At 38.4% G+C, this 16,097-nt stretch overlaps 2 protein-coding genes across 2 annotated transcripts; both read right to left on the bottom strand.

The window, feature by feature from the left end:
• Positions 1 to 543: 543 nt before the first annotated feature.
• LOC121190273 (protein NipSnap homolog 2-like) lies at positions 544 to 7,876 on the bottom strand. Its single transcript, XM_041050867.1, has 10 exons — positions 7,713 to 7,876; positions 6,467 to 6,594; positions 6,277 to 6,322; positions 6,059 to 6,153; positions 4,950 to 5,020; positions 4,173 to 4,313; positions 4,008 to 4,039; positions 3,335 to 3,429; positions 3,021 to 3,104; positions 544 to 2,078 (listed from the first exon to the last, which is right to left on the bottom strand). Exons 1-10 carry the CDS (start codon positions 7,802 to 7,804, stop codon positions 2,014 to 2,016), a joined length of 849 nt encoding a protein of 282 aa, XP_040906801.1. The 5' UTR covers positions 7,805 to 7,876; the 3' UTR covers positions 544 to 2,013.
• Positions 7,877 to 8,421: 545 nt separating this feature from the next.
• Positions 8,422 to 10,222, bottom strand: mrps17 (mitochondrial ribosomal protein S17). Its single transcript, XM_041050868.1, has 3 exons — positions 10,128 to 10,222; positions 9,074 to 9,217; positions 8,422 to 8,951 (listed from the first exon to the last, which is right to left on the bottom strand). Exons 2-3 carry the CDS (start codon positions 9,194 to 9,196, stop codon positions 8,628 to 8,630), a joined length of 447 nt encoding a protein of 148 aa, XP_040906802.1. The 5' UTR covers positions 9,197 to 9,217; positions 10,128 to 10,222; the 3' UTR covers positions 8,422 to 8,627.
• Positions 10,223 to 16,097: the final 5,875 nt, after the last annotated feature.

Genomic DNA, 16,097 nt, shown 5'->3' with positions numbered 1-16,097 from the left:
AACTGGAAAAGAAAAACAGATGGGGCGGGGGGGTCCTTTAGTTTTCCGGCATAACCTGAAGGCAGCACCTGTCACACCCAAGAAGCCGATTGGCCAGGTTACGTCACCTTTCTCATATGGAATTAGAGCAGCTCGGGTGTACAGTCTATAGTTTATAACATGAGCAAGTATTTTTAAACTCAGAAATCTTTGCCACTTAAAAGAACAGTGACTGCTCTCCAAGTATTTTTTTTCTTCATGCTATGTCCCTATTCATTCCAAAGCTGGATCACCAATGGGACAAAGCGGGCAACTGTCTGGAGGGGCTCAGGTTTACATAGAACTGATGCAAGTGAGTCATATAGCGGGGGTTAGAATTTTAGCCCCCAGTGGTTAATCCAGCCATGACTGATTCTGATGTGAGGAAGCTTCATATAATGTACTTCTGGGTGTGAACTCACATGCAGAAACGGTGTCAAGAAGTTGAACAGGTTGTATATATGTACTCTGCTGCTATCACTTCACAGCACGCACGAGTGAATACAAAGAGTCTTAGACTTTTTCTTTTACATTTCCATCAGAAGTTTAATTCAATATGTACAACTAATCTTCTTAAAGCACTGCATTTCACATTTACCACACTGAGATATTACTCATCCCCTGTCCACTTGTTTATCATCATAAGATAGTTTAGAATATCCCACTTCATTTACAAATACAAGATTGACCATAATCTCTGGCTTGGTCAATAAGCCTACCATATATATCTACGATCTGACCATTAAAAAAAGAAAAAAACATTAATCTCAGCACACAATCATCTGCTTGGCATTAATTTGTTACTTGATATAGGAATTGGCCAAACCAGTCAGTGTACAGAATTTTGTACTGTAGATATTGATTAGTTCTGCTGAAACCAAAAATATTTTCTAATCATTTTAATAACCCTGTCCCCCTCTCCACAGCTGAAAGAGCCAAAGTGTCATGATGCTAAAGTTAGAAAAGAATCTGGAGATGTGGTCGGTTTAACAGTGGTGACACAAACGGGGAAAATGGCTCTTGATTCAGCACAACTTCACCCCAACAACTGGACACTAGCTTTGTGTATCCAGCCGAAATGAAAAGACTGTGCTCTAAATCAAAGTCAAGCCTCCTGTTCTGACTAGTCTGACACTCTGTGCTGTGCCTTCACAACAGCATCATTAGGAATCCTTTCATCCATCCAGCTGACTTTGAAACAAATGACTGGTGCAGCTGGCTGGATCAAAGCCATGTAAACATAAAGTCGCATTTAGAGCAGGAGTGGATGTCTGGTCAGCTTTTACTAAATATAAAGCTAAAGTTTGACTGAGGCCCTACAACACAAGCCACTGTCTCTGACAGTCAGCTTCACTGTCAATTACAAAACACTGATTTGTAAACAGCACACTCCTCTTTGTAAAAACTGACCATTCCCTGTAACATTTAAAGACGCTCATCCAATTTATATCGATAGGGTAGTGTGAGCTCTGGGCACGGTGTTTTTGTTGTGAGATACTGGAGGCAGTTACCTTTTGCTTGGTCTGTAGTGCAACGGGGCTCACAAGTCATGGCAAGTTTTCTCGTGAAACACATTTTTTGGAAAGACTGTAAGACATTTTCAGCCCCTGTGACCAGCACTAGAACTGCTCAAGGTTTGATTTACATTTCTTCCTGGTATCTCAACACTTTAACAGATGAAAGCCTTTTTTTTTTAATGATAGAGACAGTGAAGAGGAGGAGTGTGTCAAATTATATTTTTGTCTACACACAGTGCATTAGTGGATCAGTAACACAGTAGCCGCTGTAACAGATACAGTTTTGGTGATAATCAATTTAACTGCATCATCTGAAATAAGACATTCTATGCCCACACAGAGAACCAGAGTAAAAGAAACAAAGAAAAAAAGAAACAAAAACTGAAACAACATGTTGATGTTATGCCGACAACCCTGGCAGTACACTCTCTACAGAACAGTGTGACAGTTGCAGAGGCTGTTCTCCCAGTGTTTGTGGTTACTTCAAGGGAGAAGTCTTCATGGGAATCATTATTCTAGATTCCATGTGCTGAATAAGAGGGACTGTGGGATGAGGAAGAAACAAGACACTTAGCAGCAGGTCATGCTGTATGTTTCCATGCATACAAAAGAAAACTTGTAACAAAAAGTGTTTACATGCACTGCAGGTCACCTGAACAAATGGACAACCTATGTGAGTTTCCTCTCTTATTTATTTAGGTTAATTTTCATTTATTTATTGGAGTGTATTTTTTCCTATTAAAATCCTATTAGAATCCTGTGTTTAGAAGGCCTGAAGAAAGCCTGAAGACTAGCTACGTGTCAAAACTGAAATATTTATTATTAAGTGATTAATTCAATATTTTGTTTACTGCTACAGTTCTGATTTATAATACTGTCTTTATATTTACTTTTAATATAGAAATCAATCATACACTCATATATCCATCCTTGATAATAAAACTATCCCCAAACTCAAGACCTTATTTTGGACTCATGGCTTACTTCTTCTAAGTGTATCGAGGATACAATACAAGATGCTGATTTCTGCAGAAACTGTCCTGCTGCCACCAGATCATTTAAGCGCATGCAGAAAACCCACTGGGTGTGTTAGGTGAGTATAACATGATAACTAGCATTGGGAAATACGGAATATAAAATCAATAGGCAAAGACATTTACAAGAATATATTTCCAACTATTTCAAAGTATAGTAAATATATACAAGATTATATTGTTGAGTGAACTGTGATCCACTGTTACACATTACAGCAGACAACTCTTCACAGATGCAACATAAAAACCTCAAAAACATATTTTGTTAGTTTGTAATTACAATTTAGTCAGAATCATCAATTTGGGAAACAGAATTGTATAAATTGAAAACATACTGAAATCACATCATCATTATGATACGATTCCACTCAAAGCTGATGTTTAATATTATTGTCCAGCGTTAACAGGAAGGTAAAGAGAGGCGAGATAAGATCATCAAAGAAGAACTTACCTGTGTAATAAACAACCTCATCCCAGCCTTCACGCTGCCAGGCTGCATTTCTGGTGTCTTCTCTGGACTGAAGGTCTTTGTAAGCTAAATGGAAAAAAAATGTTGGGTTTAAAAAAGTTTTAGTCACATGGACACATGGTGGATCAAATTTAAAGCAGACATCAAAGATGCACTTAGTAAACTGGTAAGCAAATTTGTGTAATAATCTGCAAGACAGTGATAGCCCAATAGTGCAGAAATTAACTTTTGTATGTATTTTCCTCTAAAAATATCATAATACTGCACAGTACATTAAACTTGGAAACACTGCTCACCCCATAAGTGATGAACCGTGTACAGACTTCCTATCTGTGAGAAAAAGCCTCCCACTGCCTCGTGGTTCTGCTGGCGAATCTCAATAGCACGCGCCCTGCAGAACACAAAACAGTTGCGTTACACGAGAGTTGAATTGTTGCCCTGATTAAACCACTATCATTTTTGTAGGTTTTTAAGTTCAAATGATAATGACATTCACTGATATCCCAATGATTTCTTTATGATCAGAACACCAAATTTTGATGTTACAACATCAGAATTGTTTCCACCCTCCATGCATGTTTAGTTTTATTACCTTAACAGACAAATCTCAGTCATTTTGGATTTAATGAGATACGGACATATATTAAGTTCGGGGTAAACAGGTTAATTAAGCTTGAGATTTACAAATTATATGTGATATATCTATTCATGCTTAGGAGTAATGCATAGATTGTATAGCCAGAAAGTACCGTTGACTCATGTTCACCTGTTACAATCTGTAAAACCAATAAAATAGTAGACAGGACATTTGTAAATGGTACATAATAACGGTAGCTCTACAAATACTACAAAATGGGGCAAAAGCTTATGATTAACTTTCAATATGAATCCAATTTGATGACTTCCTGATGCTACATGTGCAAAAACAAAAGAAAGAGAAGGACAAAGATTTAGAAAGTTATGTCGTACCAGTAATTTCCCCACTCGATCATCGTTCCTGGCTGAAACAAGAAATTGAAGAGAGATGATGAGATGTGGAAAATAAGTTGGAATGTTCACTTCAGCAATGGAGAAAAAAAATGTATACATAACTGGAGAAAACCAGTAAACATACTATGTAAGAGACAGTGTTACCCTGAGTTGGTATGATCGGAGCTCATAGATGTTGGGTCCTGAACGAGGCACAGGTTCGTTCCAGAAACTGAACTCCAGCAGCAGCTGGTTCCTACGAGACAGCAGCATCTTCCCCCTCTCTCTCCTGTAGTCCATAAACTCCTACAGCAACGACAAACCACAGTAATGTGTTAATGAATGTGGCTCAGCCCACTAAAAAGATACCAACCAGCTCCAACACACAAAAATCACCTCTTGTATTCTCTCAGGCATTGTTTTGTTGGAAGATATATTAATAAATTCTTCCATGAGGTTTTGAATATCCCTGATAACCATGTGTTAATTGTCTAAAATCTGAGAATGTACAAGTGTAAACTGTAATGTTCAGAGTATTTAAAAAAAAAAAAAGATATTTACCTCATTAATGTGCCTCTGTGATCAATAACTTTTTAACTTCTGTGATCAATAACTATTTTAAACAGTTTGTGCCCATTTTAAAGATTGTCATTATTTATTCATTTTTAAATGTATTTGTGAATTACACATTGCACTTATTTTTATTCTTTCAACAACTAAAACACTTACCTTATTTACAGTATAGAGGGTACTGCATTTTGTTAAAGATTACTGCACCAAAATTACAATCACACCAAACAGCTGAAAAATCACAGATACACAGAAACTGGAAAGAGAAACTGGGAAAATGGTCTTGGGGTCTAATTTGGGGTGCACTGCCAGCAAAGGTGGCCTATAGGTCACCAGTTGCCAGTAAACCGAACTAATCCGAGCACCCGTTACCTTATTCTGCCTGAGTTTGTTCATGACTTCGGTGAGAGCCGGGTATCCTCCCCGATATCTCCACAGGTGAACTAGAATAGAAGGAGCAGAAGAGCCAAAGATAATGCAGCCCTCAAATATATCTCTGTGTCTGTTTTTCTTTGGGCAAGATATTATTTTAAATTGACAACTGTGGCTTAATTATTTATCTCTCTAGAACACCTGTGTCAAGAGTGACATCTATCTCTCACAGAGTAAGGACACCATGTTTATGAAATGTGATATGAAACCGAGCACTGTACTGTATGTTGTGCTCATGTTTTATTTATGCAGCCTTTTAGATTATCTTCACTGAGGTTGCCAATACTGCTGCGCTGTAGAGGTAGATTACAGCTAGGGACTGACAAATGTCACCACAAGAACAAAATGGACAGCAGCCAGGAAAAGTGCAATTCCGTCACAGCTATAATTAACTGCAATATAAAAGATGTCAAAGTGCAGGTCTGTGTCACTGAGGAGGAAACAACTGTAATATTCTTTGGAAAAGTCGGTCTTTCAGTCCTTAAAGTAAAAGAAGAAAAAAAATTCACAACCTCACTTTATTTCCCACCACCATCAGCAAATTATTTTATCTTTGTCAGGAAACATTTGAGCATCCACGAGAAAATGACAAGAAAAAGAGAAGAACAATAATTTTACATTATCAGCTGATATGTTGATTACTTTTTCAACAAATCGATTAATCTTTTAGTTTATAAAATGTCAGAAAATAGTGAAAATGTTCATCACAGGTTCACTGAACCTGAGAGTGCACCTCTAAATTGCCTGTTGTTTTAAACCAACAGTTCAAACCCTAAAAAAATATTTAATTTTTATTATGCAGAAAACAAACTGAGAGGAATTGTTCAGTATCAGTTGAGTCACCTGCATAATCAATTATGGCTGTCAATTACTTTTCAATTGATTTTTAGCAATCCTATTTTGTGAGTTTTTTCAATTAGTTCACATTCCCTTTAGACTACCTGATTGAATGGACTATCAATCAGTTCACGGGCAGATTTATCACTTGCATGTGTTTAAGAGCGTAACCAAAGTAACCTTGAAAGATGGAGACTGATGCCTGCTCTTACCTGCCTGATCCTGCTCTCCGTACCATGTGTTCCAGGTGCCCACAAGCTCACAAGGGTATTCAGGGTCAGCGTGAATGGAAGGCAAGACGTCCTCACTGAGGATGCACGCACAACACGGACAAATGTGTAAAAATGCAAAATATCTGCACAGTTTACAAAACGAGCACCTTGACCAGACAACATAATGATGTTTTAATTAAGGAATAGGGGTTTCTTACCAAAGTTCATTGTAAGCATCAAGGCATTCAGGTTTGACATTGTGAACTGCAAGGAAAAAACAAAACTTGAGCTGATAAGTACATCTTCTAAAGGAGCTGGAGGGATGGGGGTTGTTTTAAATCAGAGTAATCAGGGTAGTCAGGGTAATCTTGCTCAGCACCATGGCCCTAACAAGTCATAAATACATACACTGTATTTTGTACAGATTGTTGTCTTCTTTCTTGGCGAGCAGATGAGAGTGAGCATCTTTTCTTGGGTCGACCTTTCTAACAAAGAGAGACTTGAACCAGCTATCTTCACGGTAAGCTGACAGGCTCCTGTGGTGAAACGAAACACAAAAGTAGGGTGTGAGCAGCATTTCCTCTGCTATGCAATGAAAAAATAAAAGACCACTAACAAAATGCAACGTACACCTGTATGTTACTTACAGTCATTAAAGCACTTTGGCTATGCTATGCCTCTGTACATATTACTCATATGCCTTTAATGTAAACTTGTGATAAAATGAGTAAAACATGTGAACCTATGGAAATGTGGAAAATGCACAAGGTGGTATTGTTTTCTATTTAATGATGGCTGCAACAAAAAACATGCTTAGTACAAATCCTTGTAGACTATCCAACTCAGTAACTGCAAAGAAAGTCCAGCTCAGAGGCCAGCTAGAGAGAAGGCTATAAGCTGTACATACTGCACATAACCAGAGGATCAATCGATATGGACGCCTTAGCAGCCGTCCCACATGATCCGCATTTCGTTTCCTTTTAATAAACTTAATTTAAAAGTGCCGACAAGCACTCCATGCACTGGTTGCACTTGTATATAGTGAGGCAGTCCTTTGACAGTTTGCCAGCTGATACAAACACAATTATTACTTTGCACGGCGCATTCAAAGCTGTTAAGTTTTAGCATTTTGTTTTAGATCCATCCGAGTATTTCGGCTATGAATAATTTTACATTAGAGCTTGGTTTAGGACACACTCCCGCAGCAGCAGAGAAACTCTGTCACTCACTAATCAAAACAAGTACTGCCGTGCAGCGATTCGCTGCATTTTGACCTTGAAGTTCAATTCAGTTTAGGACTGACAGAAACTCAGTTGTGATTTTGTATTATTTCTGCACATTGCAACTGTAACTCTTCGCGCAAAATCACGAATTAAGCAAGGATAAGTGCAAACACAAGTTGATTCACAACTTTGTCATTCGGGACGGTGATAATTAGCATTAGCGGAAAGTTAGCAAGTTTAGAGCGAGAGGGCTAACTCCAGCTAACTACGTTACACGGAGATCTAAACGTAGCCGACGTCCCCAGGTTAGCGTTAGCTTAGCCACCTAGCATGCCGGACATTGTCATTGGTGTCAGCTCTAACGAAACCGGACACGTTTTATGAAACATTTATACATCTGCACTGGCATATTACACTTGCAAAACTCTAACCTTACGACAACCGTGACCTGTCCGTTCGCCTGGAGCCCATTTTTCGTCTGTTTGAGGCCGTTGCCCACTCTCTGAAGGACTCGGGTCGCCATCTTTTCCCTGTAAGCTGTTGTCAGTTGGAAGTTGTTTGACACGGCTGCAGCCGCAGACCGGGCTGGTCCCGGAGGTGCTGACGTTACTTGCAATAACGTAACCCCATGTTAACTTTATGTAGAGTCATGCCCAGAGGACCTCATGATAATGAACACGGAGTTTCTTTATAATCACAACAGGTTATTATGCATAAGCATATCTCTTATTTCCCACCTGCTCTGCGTGCGGATCTGACTTTTTTTTTAAAAATTAAACTGTCTCACCTGACTAAAGCATATCTCTGCGGACAACTTCTATCTCCCTACGACTCATAAATATAACTTGTTTCGCTCTGGATATAATTCATACAGGTCTCAAAACAAAAGACTGACCCAAAAACTAATACTTTACAGAGTTTCACATTTCAGTGGATGGATAAACTACGGAACATATCCCAGTTAATAACAAAAACGTGTTAGTAAATTATAGCAGACTTCCATATCCATAGTAGAATACAATTAAAGACTGCACCAATGACTGATTCTATTTAAAAATGCTTTTGCATATGCAGCCCATACGGACAAGAAGTGTTCATGTTTTATCATGACTTAGAGATATGTTTGTGAAAGACACAATGTGTTCTTGTCATTTTATTGTAAATTCCTCAGAAATGTGTCCTGAATTCAAACTACCTGAGCAGGCAGCAAGGAAAACGTACTCAGGCTCTCCATCCATATATATAATACAACAAGATTACTGGTTTATAAACTCATATTTACATGAACACCTCAAACAGAAACGTGTTTAAGCTAACATTACTGCACAGAAGTACACAGTTTCCTATCATGGAGCTGGTGTTTGTGCTGGAGGGGAGTCAGCTCCACTGGAAGCAGCAGAGATGTTGAGCTCCTGCAGTTTTTCTGATAACGTCGTCTCCTCTTCCAGGTCATCTGGAAGGTCGGTCAGGGGCTCCACAAACTCAGATCCTGCAACGCTCTTTCCTGTCAGTGGGTCGACCACCCGACCTACTTTATACACTATCTCAGCCAGTTCATGCTTCACATGTTTGGACCGGGGCTCAGGCAGAGCCTTGAGAAGGACGATGTCTCCCACAGTGCACTGTCGCAAAGCATCATGGGCAAAGTAAGTCTTCCTCTTGTTGTAGTACTATGAGGAAGAAGAGATATCAGGCAGTGAATTAAAATTAAATTAGTGACAAGACTGTTAGGCAAAGTGGATAAATGAATATGTTCTTGGTCACAGTGAATCAACACAGTTAAAAGGTTCACCTTGAGAAGGTACGGGTCCAGCACCAGCCTTGTGACTCTCACTTTGGCAGTTTTGTACATCTTGGTCCCTATTACTCTGCCGATGATCCATTTGGCATGGACTGATGCCTGCTTGACCGACATTCTGGAAAACACTATTCAAACCTGCAGAACAAAAGACCAAGAAAATTTTACATTTTGTCTCCAGTCACTATCTGACACATGGTGATCAGCAGAGGGCTTAGCTCCTCTTCTGTACACCAAATGTTATGATATCATAATATCTGACTATCCTCTAGTGGAAGAAGTATTCAGATTCTTTGGTTAATTAAAAGTGCATAAGAATTATCAGCAAAATGTCAAGGCACTCATTCTGCATTAAAATACCCTTTACTGATATATTATCACACATTATATAACATTATGAGATTGTTAATACCAATACATCAAAATGTACAAAGACTTCAACTGTTGTAGCTGGTTTTAACTACTTTATGTGTGATTAGCTAATTTGGTTCAGTGGTCCCCAGCCTAGTGTTCTGGCCCCTCCAAAGGGTCACCAGATATTTCTGAAGGATCATGACATGAATAATGGGAGAGAAAAGCCACAAGAAAAAAAAATGTCTGCAAAGTAACTACTAACTCTTTAGATGAAAGTAGTTGAGAAAAAGACACAGCTTTCCCCTCTGAAACGTAGCTGAGCAGAAATACAAGTAATATAAAATTGAAATACTCAAGTACAAGTACCATAAAATTGTACTTGAAATTAGTACTTGAGTAAATGTGCTTCGTTACATTCCATCACTGCCTTTAGCGGCTCTTGAACTTATTGCGATGTTTAACATTGACTATTACAGAATCAGTACTAAAATTAGTATAAAACTCATTTTGCAGTAACATTATCTATGTCTCAGGTTACAAAAACAAGGAGGGCGACATGAGAAGACAGACAGCAGATACATTTAGCCTCATTGCGGCTTTGACTTCACGACCGCATTCACTCGAAAGCAGCAGTTACAAAACTACACCGACTTTATTTGACATCAACAAGGTAAGATGTAAAAGATAAACTCACCGACTCCACTAGAAAGGAAAAACTGTAAGAGGTCAAAAAATCCTCAGCGAAGGAGCTCCTCCATGCTGCTCAGGTCGGCTTTCGATGACGTCAACTACGGCTAGTAACGAGGTACAGATTGTGAAAAGAAGCGTTTGCAGGTTTTTTTTTTGGAACGAATTAATTTTTTCTTTTTGATAAAACTGATTGTAGCCTAACTATCTTTTTTATTCTATTTTTATACATAATTATCCCAATAAAGAAAATCGATTTCTTCTGTCATTTGCCAAGTAAAAATTAGCAAGTAAAAAAAATAATAATAATCCGTAAAGCTGCACTGGACTCAAATATAATCTATGACATCGGTGCAAAGCAAAAATAGCATGGCTTTTATAAATCATGTTATATTTTATGTTATATTTTTGTATATAAACCATGCACTTTGTGTTTATTTATTTATCTTTTGTTTTTCATTTTCTTTTGTACTCAGCTCCGTTTTTTATTGTTGATGTTGTATTCTACTTTAATTCTATTTAATAATTTAATAATTATCTAGTGTTACTGAAATAGAATCTTGGTGTTATGGGATACTGAATATATACTATTTTCTATATTATTTGGATTGCTTTATAGGTTCATCATGCACAGTTGATGGTTCACGTTTACATTTTTGCCTGTGCTTCCATTACAAAAATGACCATTTGCCCGGGGCTGAAAATTTTTCATGTACAAAATAATGTACTGTGGGTTAACTTATGTTGATATGATGTATGACTTCTGTGGGGGGTCAAATTAGTGTCTGTTTTTAAGGCGTCCTGCTTACTAATTTTGTTGCAAATGCAATTTTCATTTTGGCCACGAGATGGCAGCAGAGAAACAGAAGAGAAGAGACTTTAACTTTCCTAGTTAAGAAACTGAGTGGTAGAAACTAAAAGGTAAGCAAAACATATACATTTACTTTAGCAACAGGACAGGTGTAATAGATTCTTCAAAAACATTTAAAAAGTTAAGTTAGTGGGAGTCTGGTCATTAGTCAATGGCATGATCTGGAGAAAACAGGATTAAAAATTGCATCCTTCAACATCTGTATGGTCGAATATTGTCAATGCTTCATTAATTTGTGTGTCTTTGTTGATGCTGAGTTCTGTATGTCAGACTTCTGTAAATGGACCACAAAATTAACAATGACCTATTCAGCCATTTGGCAACAATAAGAGCTCTTCTGGATCTCTACTCAAGCAGATATACGTGGGAGAAATATAGATGCATTCATACCACTACGTGAATAGTCTTGTCCCTGAGTAGGAACTGGCTGAGGCTCAGAACCAACCACAGGCAGACCAATCTGGTCTTAATCAGGGCCATGTTGTAGTAAAGCACAGGTCTGCATCTCTGTTTCCCATTTAAGGCAGTGCAGCATTGGTTTACCTCTGCCAGAATTACAACATTCGACAACTTTAGTCTCCTTCATACAAGAACACTGAGACAATTCATACTGTTTTCATACAGTTCAGTGTTTAATGTGTTCACTCGCTACAAATACTGTGAGGCGAAAATGATCATCAGAACAGAGACGATCCATGCACTTGCTGCCACCACAGCCATCACCTTATGGAACTATATAATAGGAAATCTGTTTTATTGCACCATTACGATGTAAATAAGCTCAGGAACAGCTCCACTCAAACATCTTAACTCTTATCAAGTCTGTGGTTAAGCCCACAAGTGCCACAAAGATAATCACATTCATACCTAATTGCAAATGCAGCCAGTGTTTTCATATATGAGACATCTGACACGGTCAGTTATCAGCTCTGAATCATGTGAGACCACAGCAGCCGTGACAGAACACAGAGGCCTGATAGCACATAGACTGTGATTACACATGTATGTTTTCTATGATAACATACTGACCTCTTAATCAGCAAGTTTTATATTTTCAGATTAACACGCTACCCTAATGTTGGCCTACATCCTCTTGTGTAAGTTATTGGCCTCCAGATATGACATTTTTCAATAGATTAGACTGTTTAGCCAGAGTGTTTGTGTATGACTTTGACTATGCCTATCAGTGAATTAAAAATCAGCCTGTAGGACCTGTGCATGGGGTCATTTTAAAGCTGGGAAAAGTTGAGCGATTGTATTGTGTGAATATTGGGAAGATTTGGTCACGAGAGAATATTTTGTTGTTTTCAAAAAGTTTTAAAAAAGGCCACAAAATCCCACAAGCTGATGAAGGCTCATGGATACGGGACCATTTTTTTCCCTTAGAATTAATTCCCCAAACAGCGCTTCTTCCCAGGCCATGCACTACTCCCACCAATCTATTGAAAAAGAGTGAAAAAAAAGTGAAAAGGAGTTCATGTAATACATTCAAGTTTTGAGAAATCCATCTGTACTGAGGCCTCATCATCTTGAAAAATATGTTCAAAAGTATGTTTAATAGATATAATACAGTCTGGATCTGGACTTCATTTCTATCTATATCTTCTTTTATATTTGCCTGATAAATGTACTTATTCCAACTTCTTGTGCAATCTCTGAAAACAACAAGGTCAGGCGGTCTCTGCCTCATTCAGCTTGAAGCACTGAGGGTTAAAAGTTGAAAGCGAGATAGCATAGTGGTGGCAGCAAGAACCTGAGGAAGGGTGAGGCATGGCGAACAGGAAAAAGCTTGGTAGTGCTAAGATTTGTGGTCGATGTGAAAGGGCAGTGAGTCATAGCCTGCCAAGCTAATGCGTTTGTTTTCACGGTGGATTGACTGTAGGGTTAATGAAAGTGTTCCCCTTTTGGGCTGCAGCCAAAATTTAAATGGAGCTGGTGATGATTAGACAGAGATAGTTATCCTCGAGACCCTGTCTGTCTCTGACTATCTGTGCACTTTCTCTCATCCTTTGTTCTCCTTATTACAGCTACAGTTTCAGTGTTGCTTTAACCTCAGTTACTGATGATTTGTCTCTGACACGAGCAGCGGCACGTGGCAGATAAGTCATGTTGTCTGAACAGAGGGTTCACAAAGCCTCACAGCTAAAGCAACATGTTTGCCATGTTTGAACAACTGTTTTGTGGTCCTGGTTTAATTATACTGTTTACTGTTCTGATCTTTTTAGGCCTTTTATAGTACACAGAATGTTGACTGTATTCAATTATGTGGCCTACTGCATGAGTTATTTTCTCAAAATGAACTTTGTTGTCAGGGACCACCAGTAGATAAGAGTGTCCCACTTCTGAAAAATTCTATCACACAATATACCTAACTCGCACGTGATGCACACTTACAAGTGGTATAGAGAGCTACTGTATTTGTGTGCAATATTGGAACTGATTCAAAATACTGTGGAGTGGTATTTGAAGCTTTAATTTTGGGGGGTTTAAGCTGTTGATTGCAGCAGGACTAAAACACTTTAAATGAATAGTTTTGGTTGCCAAAGGCACTCTGTAACACCTTCCAGAGGATGACAACCATCATGGTTGATGTCATATGGGGGTGTGGAGTTAGAAAGAAATCAGACCTCTGTAGCCGCTATTAGCCTAACACACCCCAGTGTTCTACTGGACTGTCGTCTGTAGCATTGCATTGTGGGTACTGTAGGTGCCAGGCTTTCTCAGGGAACAAGAGTGCTTGGAATAAAAAAAAAAAAAACATCTCTGATTGATCTGCATTGATCTTGCATCCTTTGATAAATCAGTGACAAATTCTTTTAATGTTGGTGTTAACAAAGTTAAAACACTACACTGGAGCACTAATATTTCCATCAGGAGACATGGGTACAATCTGTCCCCACTGTTACCTCCCCACATCCAGCACTTAAGTCCTCTAATATGTCTGTGCTGTAATGCCCTTAAATTTATGGATCCTTAACATATAGAAGTTTGTCAGTCTCTTGATCCACTACTACTATTCCACACCACCACATTGTGACACTGTCACATGTGACGTCCTGTCTCTTCGTTGGGATTCACACCACACTTCCATCATACAGAGCATTACAAAGTACAGTTGTAGTATGTTCTCACTCTTTAAAAACATGTTGTTGTCACAGCTAATGACAATAATTAAAAGCGACTGTTTATTCCATAATTTGCATGCGAGTGAATGTGAGGAGAATGTGTCACTGTGCTCTGTTTATTTTGGTGTGCACAGGCCAGCCGTCTGCGCCCTGACAGACGTGAAGCTATTACATCAACACTGAGCTCTGGGTCCTCAGGTAGAGGAGCATAAATCATAAATCATCAAGTATTAGCCAAAATAATATAAAGCTCCTCTGGATGTATTAAGATCCTTTGTTTAAAAGTTAAAATTTTAAATTATAATACCACACACGTACAAATAATCCATAAGAAGTACAAATCCTGCATTCAAAATTAGTATTATCAACAAAAGGCTTCCTTGTGCATAATGTGTCCTTTCAGAGTTTTACATTATTTTACTTATATTATTATTTTGGATTATTATTACTGATGAATTAATGCGTAAGCTGCAGATTTATGATTGGCTTCAGGTGGAACAAATCCTCTCTGTTGCTAGTTAGCTTGATCTATAACAACAGATCTATATATAACTATCTATGACATATAAGTTAATCATCATTCATATTTTCATGTAAAATCTCAATCTGTAAGGTAACTGGTTGTGTTCAATAAATGTAGTACAGTAAGAAGTGCTTTCAAATTGTGGCTGAGCAGAAGATGTGACACCGAGGCAGCTGAGTTAATGTCAGTCTGCATGGAGCGACACCAGAGTCATGTTCAGTGCCACATGTTCTACCACAAACACAGATTAAATACTAAAGTAGGTCATAGGTAACAATATGGTATCACTTTGGCTAATATGCTGTACATTAAACATCCAAGTCGGGAGGGATTCAGAGATATTCCCTGGGAGGTGACATCATCTCTTCCTGTCTCTGCTGCCAGTCCCCTGGCCTTGTACAGTACATGTTGTAAGTGAATACTCCCTCTAAATGGAGCATCAAACAATTGACCCTCTCCAGACTGCATAATGGGACTCTGCAGTTTGACGTAGGTGATATTCTTGTTATAATGTGTGGCAGTGACCCAGGAGATATTCCTGTTTGAGATGTGTGTCATATTTCTGAGGAGAGCAGAGCGTGTAAAGCCAACATGTTACCGTAAATCCCTCTGTTATAAGATGTTGTGCAATATGGTTCATGTTTACAATTTATAAGTCACGGTCAAACAATTTGATTGGGTTTGTCGAGTCAATTTCACTAACATTCAAGGACAAAATATGCAGTGGGAAGAAAAAGTAAATGAACCTTCTTGAATTGCCTGCATTTATGAATGAATTTATCTTAAAATGTGATCAGATAAGTTACAATAATGAACAAACAAAATCTATCTTAACAAAGAACACACAAACCATTTTACTGTTATTTTCCTTATTGAATATACAATTTAAACATTCACAGGAGTTAACAAACCTTACGCTCAAACATTTCGAGTTTGCTATTCCCAAGAGGCATCTGTTGATGTGAACCATGCCTCACAAAAAAGAGATCTCAGAAAACTTAAGTCAAACTTGGAGTCATGTTCTGTCCACCTGGTCAAATCTGAATCCAATATTCACTCAATTTTAGCTGTGTTTTTTGTTTCTTCTAACTCCTGAGGGAAATATCTGATTCTTGACCAGCTAAATGCTTCACTGTGTTCAACAGGTAGTAGCCAACATTGTGTGCCTGATGTTTGGTGCAGAGCAGGCAGTGTACAGTGGGTTTTTTGAATTTTTTCTTTGAAAACAGCTGCTAGAACCGAAAACACTGTGAGAGTGCTGAGAGTGAACTAAAACAGTTAAGCCGTGGGTCGGGCAGCTAAACAATGATCCAACAATGAAGCCAAGACACAAACTTTTCAGAGCCACCTTTGTACTCAAAAGCTAGTTTTCAGTGGAGTATTCCTTTAAGAATCACTGGGAATCCCAGCCGCCTCCACGTGAATCCCTATTACTGCACCGACAGTAAAAAAAACATG

This window comes from Toxotes jaculatrix, chromosome 12, assembly GCF_017976425.1.
Source record: "Toxotes jaculatrix isolate fToxJac2 chromosome 12, fToxJac2.pri, whole genome shotgun sequence".
NCBI classification, from domain to species: Eukaryota; Metazoa; Chordata; class Actinopteri; family Toxotidae; genus Toxotes; species Toxotes jaculatrix.
Note: the sequence above shows the minus strand (reverse complement) of the source record. Positions and strands in the feature narration are given on the sequence as shown.

Bases quoted from the DNA above. Each gene is read 5' to 3' on its own strand.
- LOC121190273 (XM_041050867.1), bottom strand. From the start codon at position 7,804: ATGGCGACCCGAGTCCTTCAGAGAGTGGGCAACGGCCTCAAACAGACG. The intron at 6,154-6,276 runs GTAAGAAACCCC...GTGCATCCTCAG, and splicing joins GATGCTTACAATGAACTTTG to TGAGGACGTCTTGCCTTCCA. The intron at 2,079-3,020 runs GTAAGTTCTTCT...CTCATCCCACAG, and splicing joins TGAGGTTGTTTATTACACAG to TCCCTCTTATTCAGCACATG.
- mrps17 (XM_041050868.1), bottom strand. From the start codon at position 9,196: ATGTCGGTCAAGCAGGCATCAGTCCATGCCAAATGGATCATCGGCAGA. The intron at 8,952-9,073 runs GTGAACCTTTTA...TCTTCCTCATAG, and splicing joins TGGACCCGTACCTTCTCAAG to TACTACAACAAGAGGAAGAC.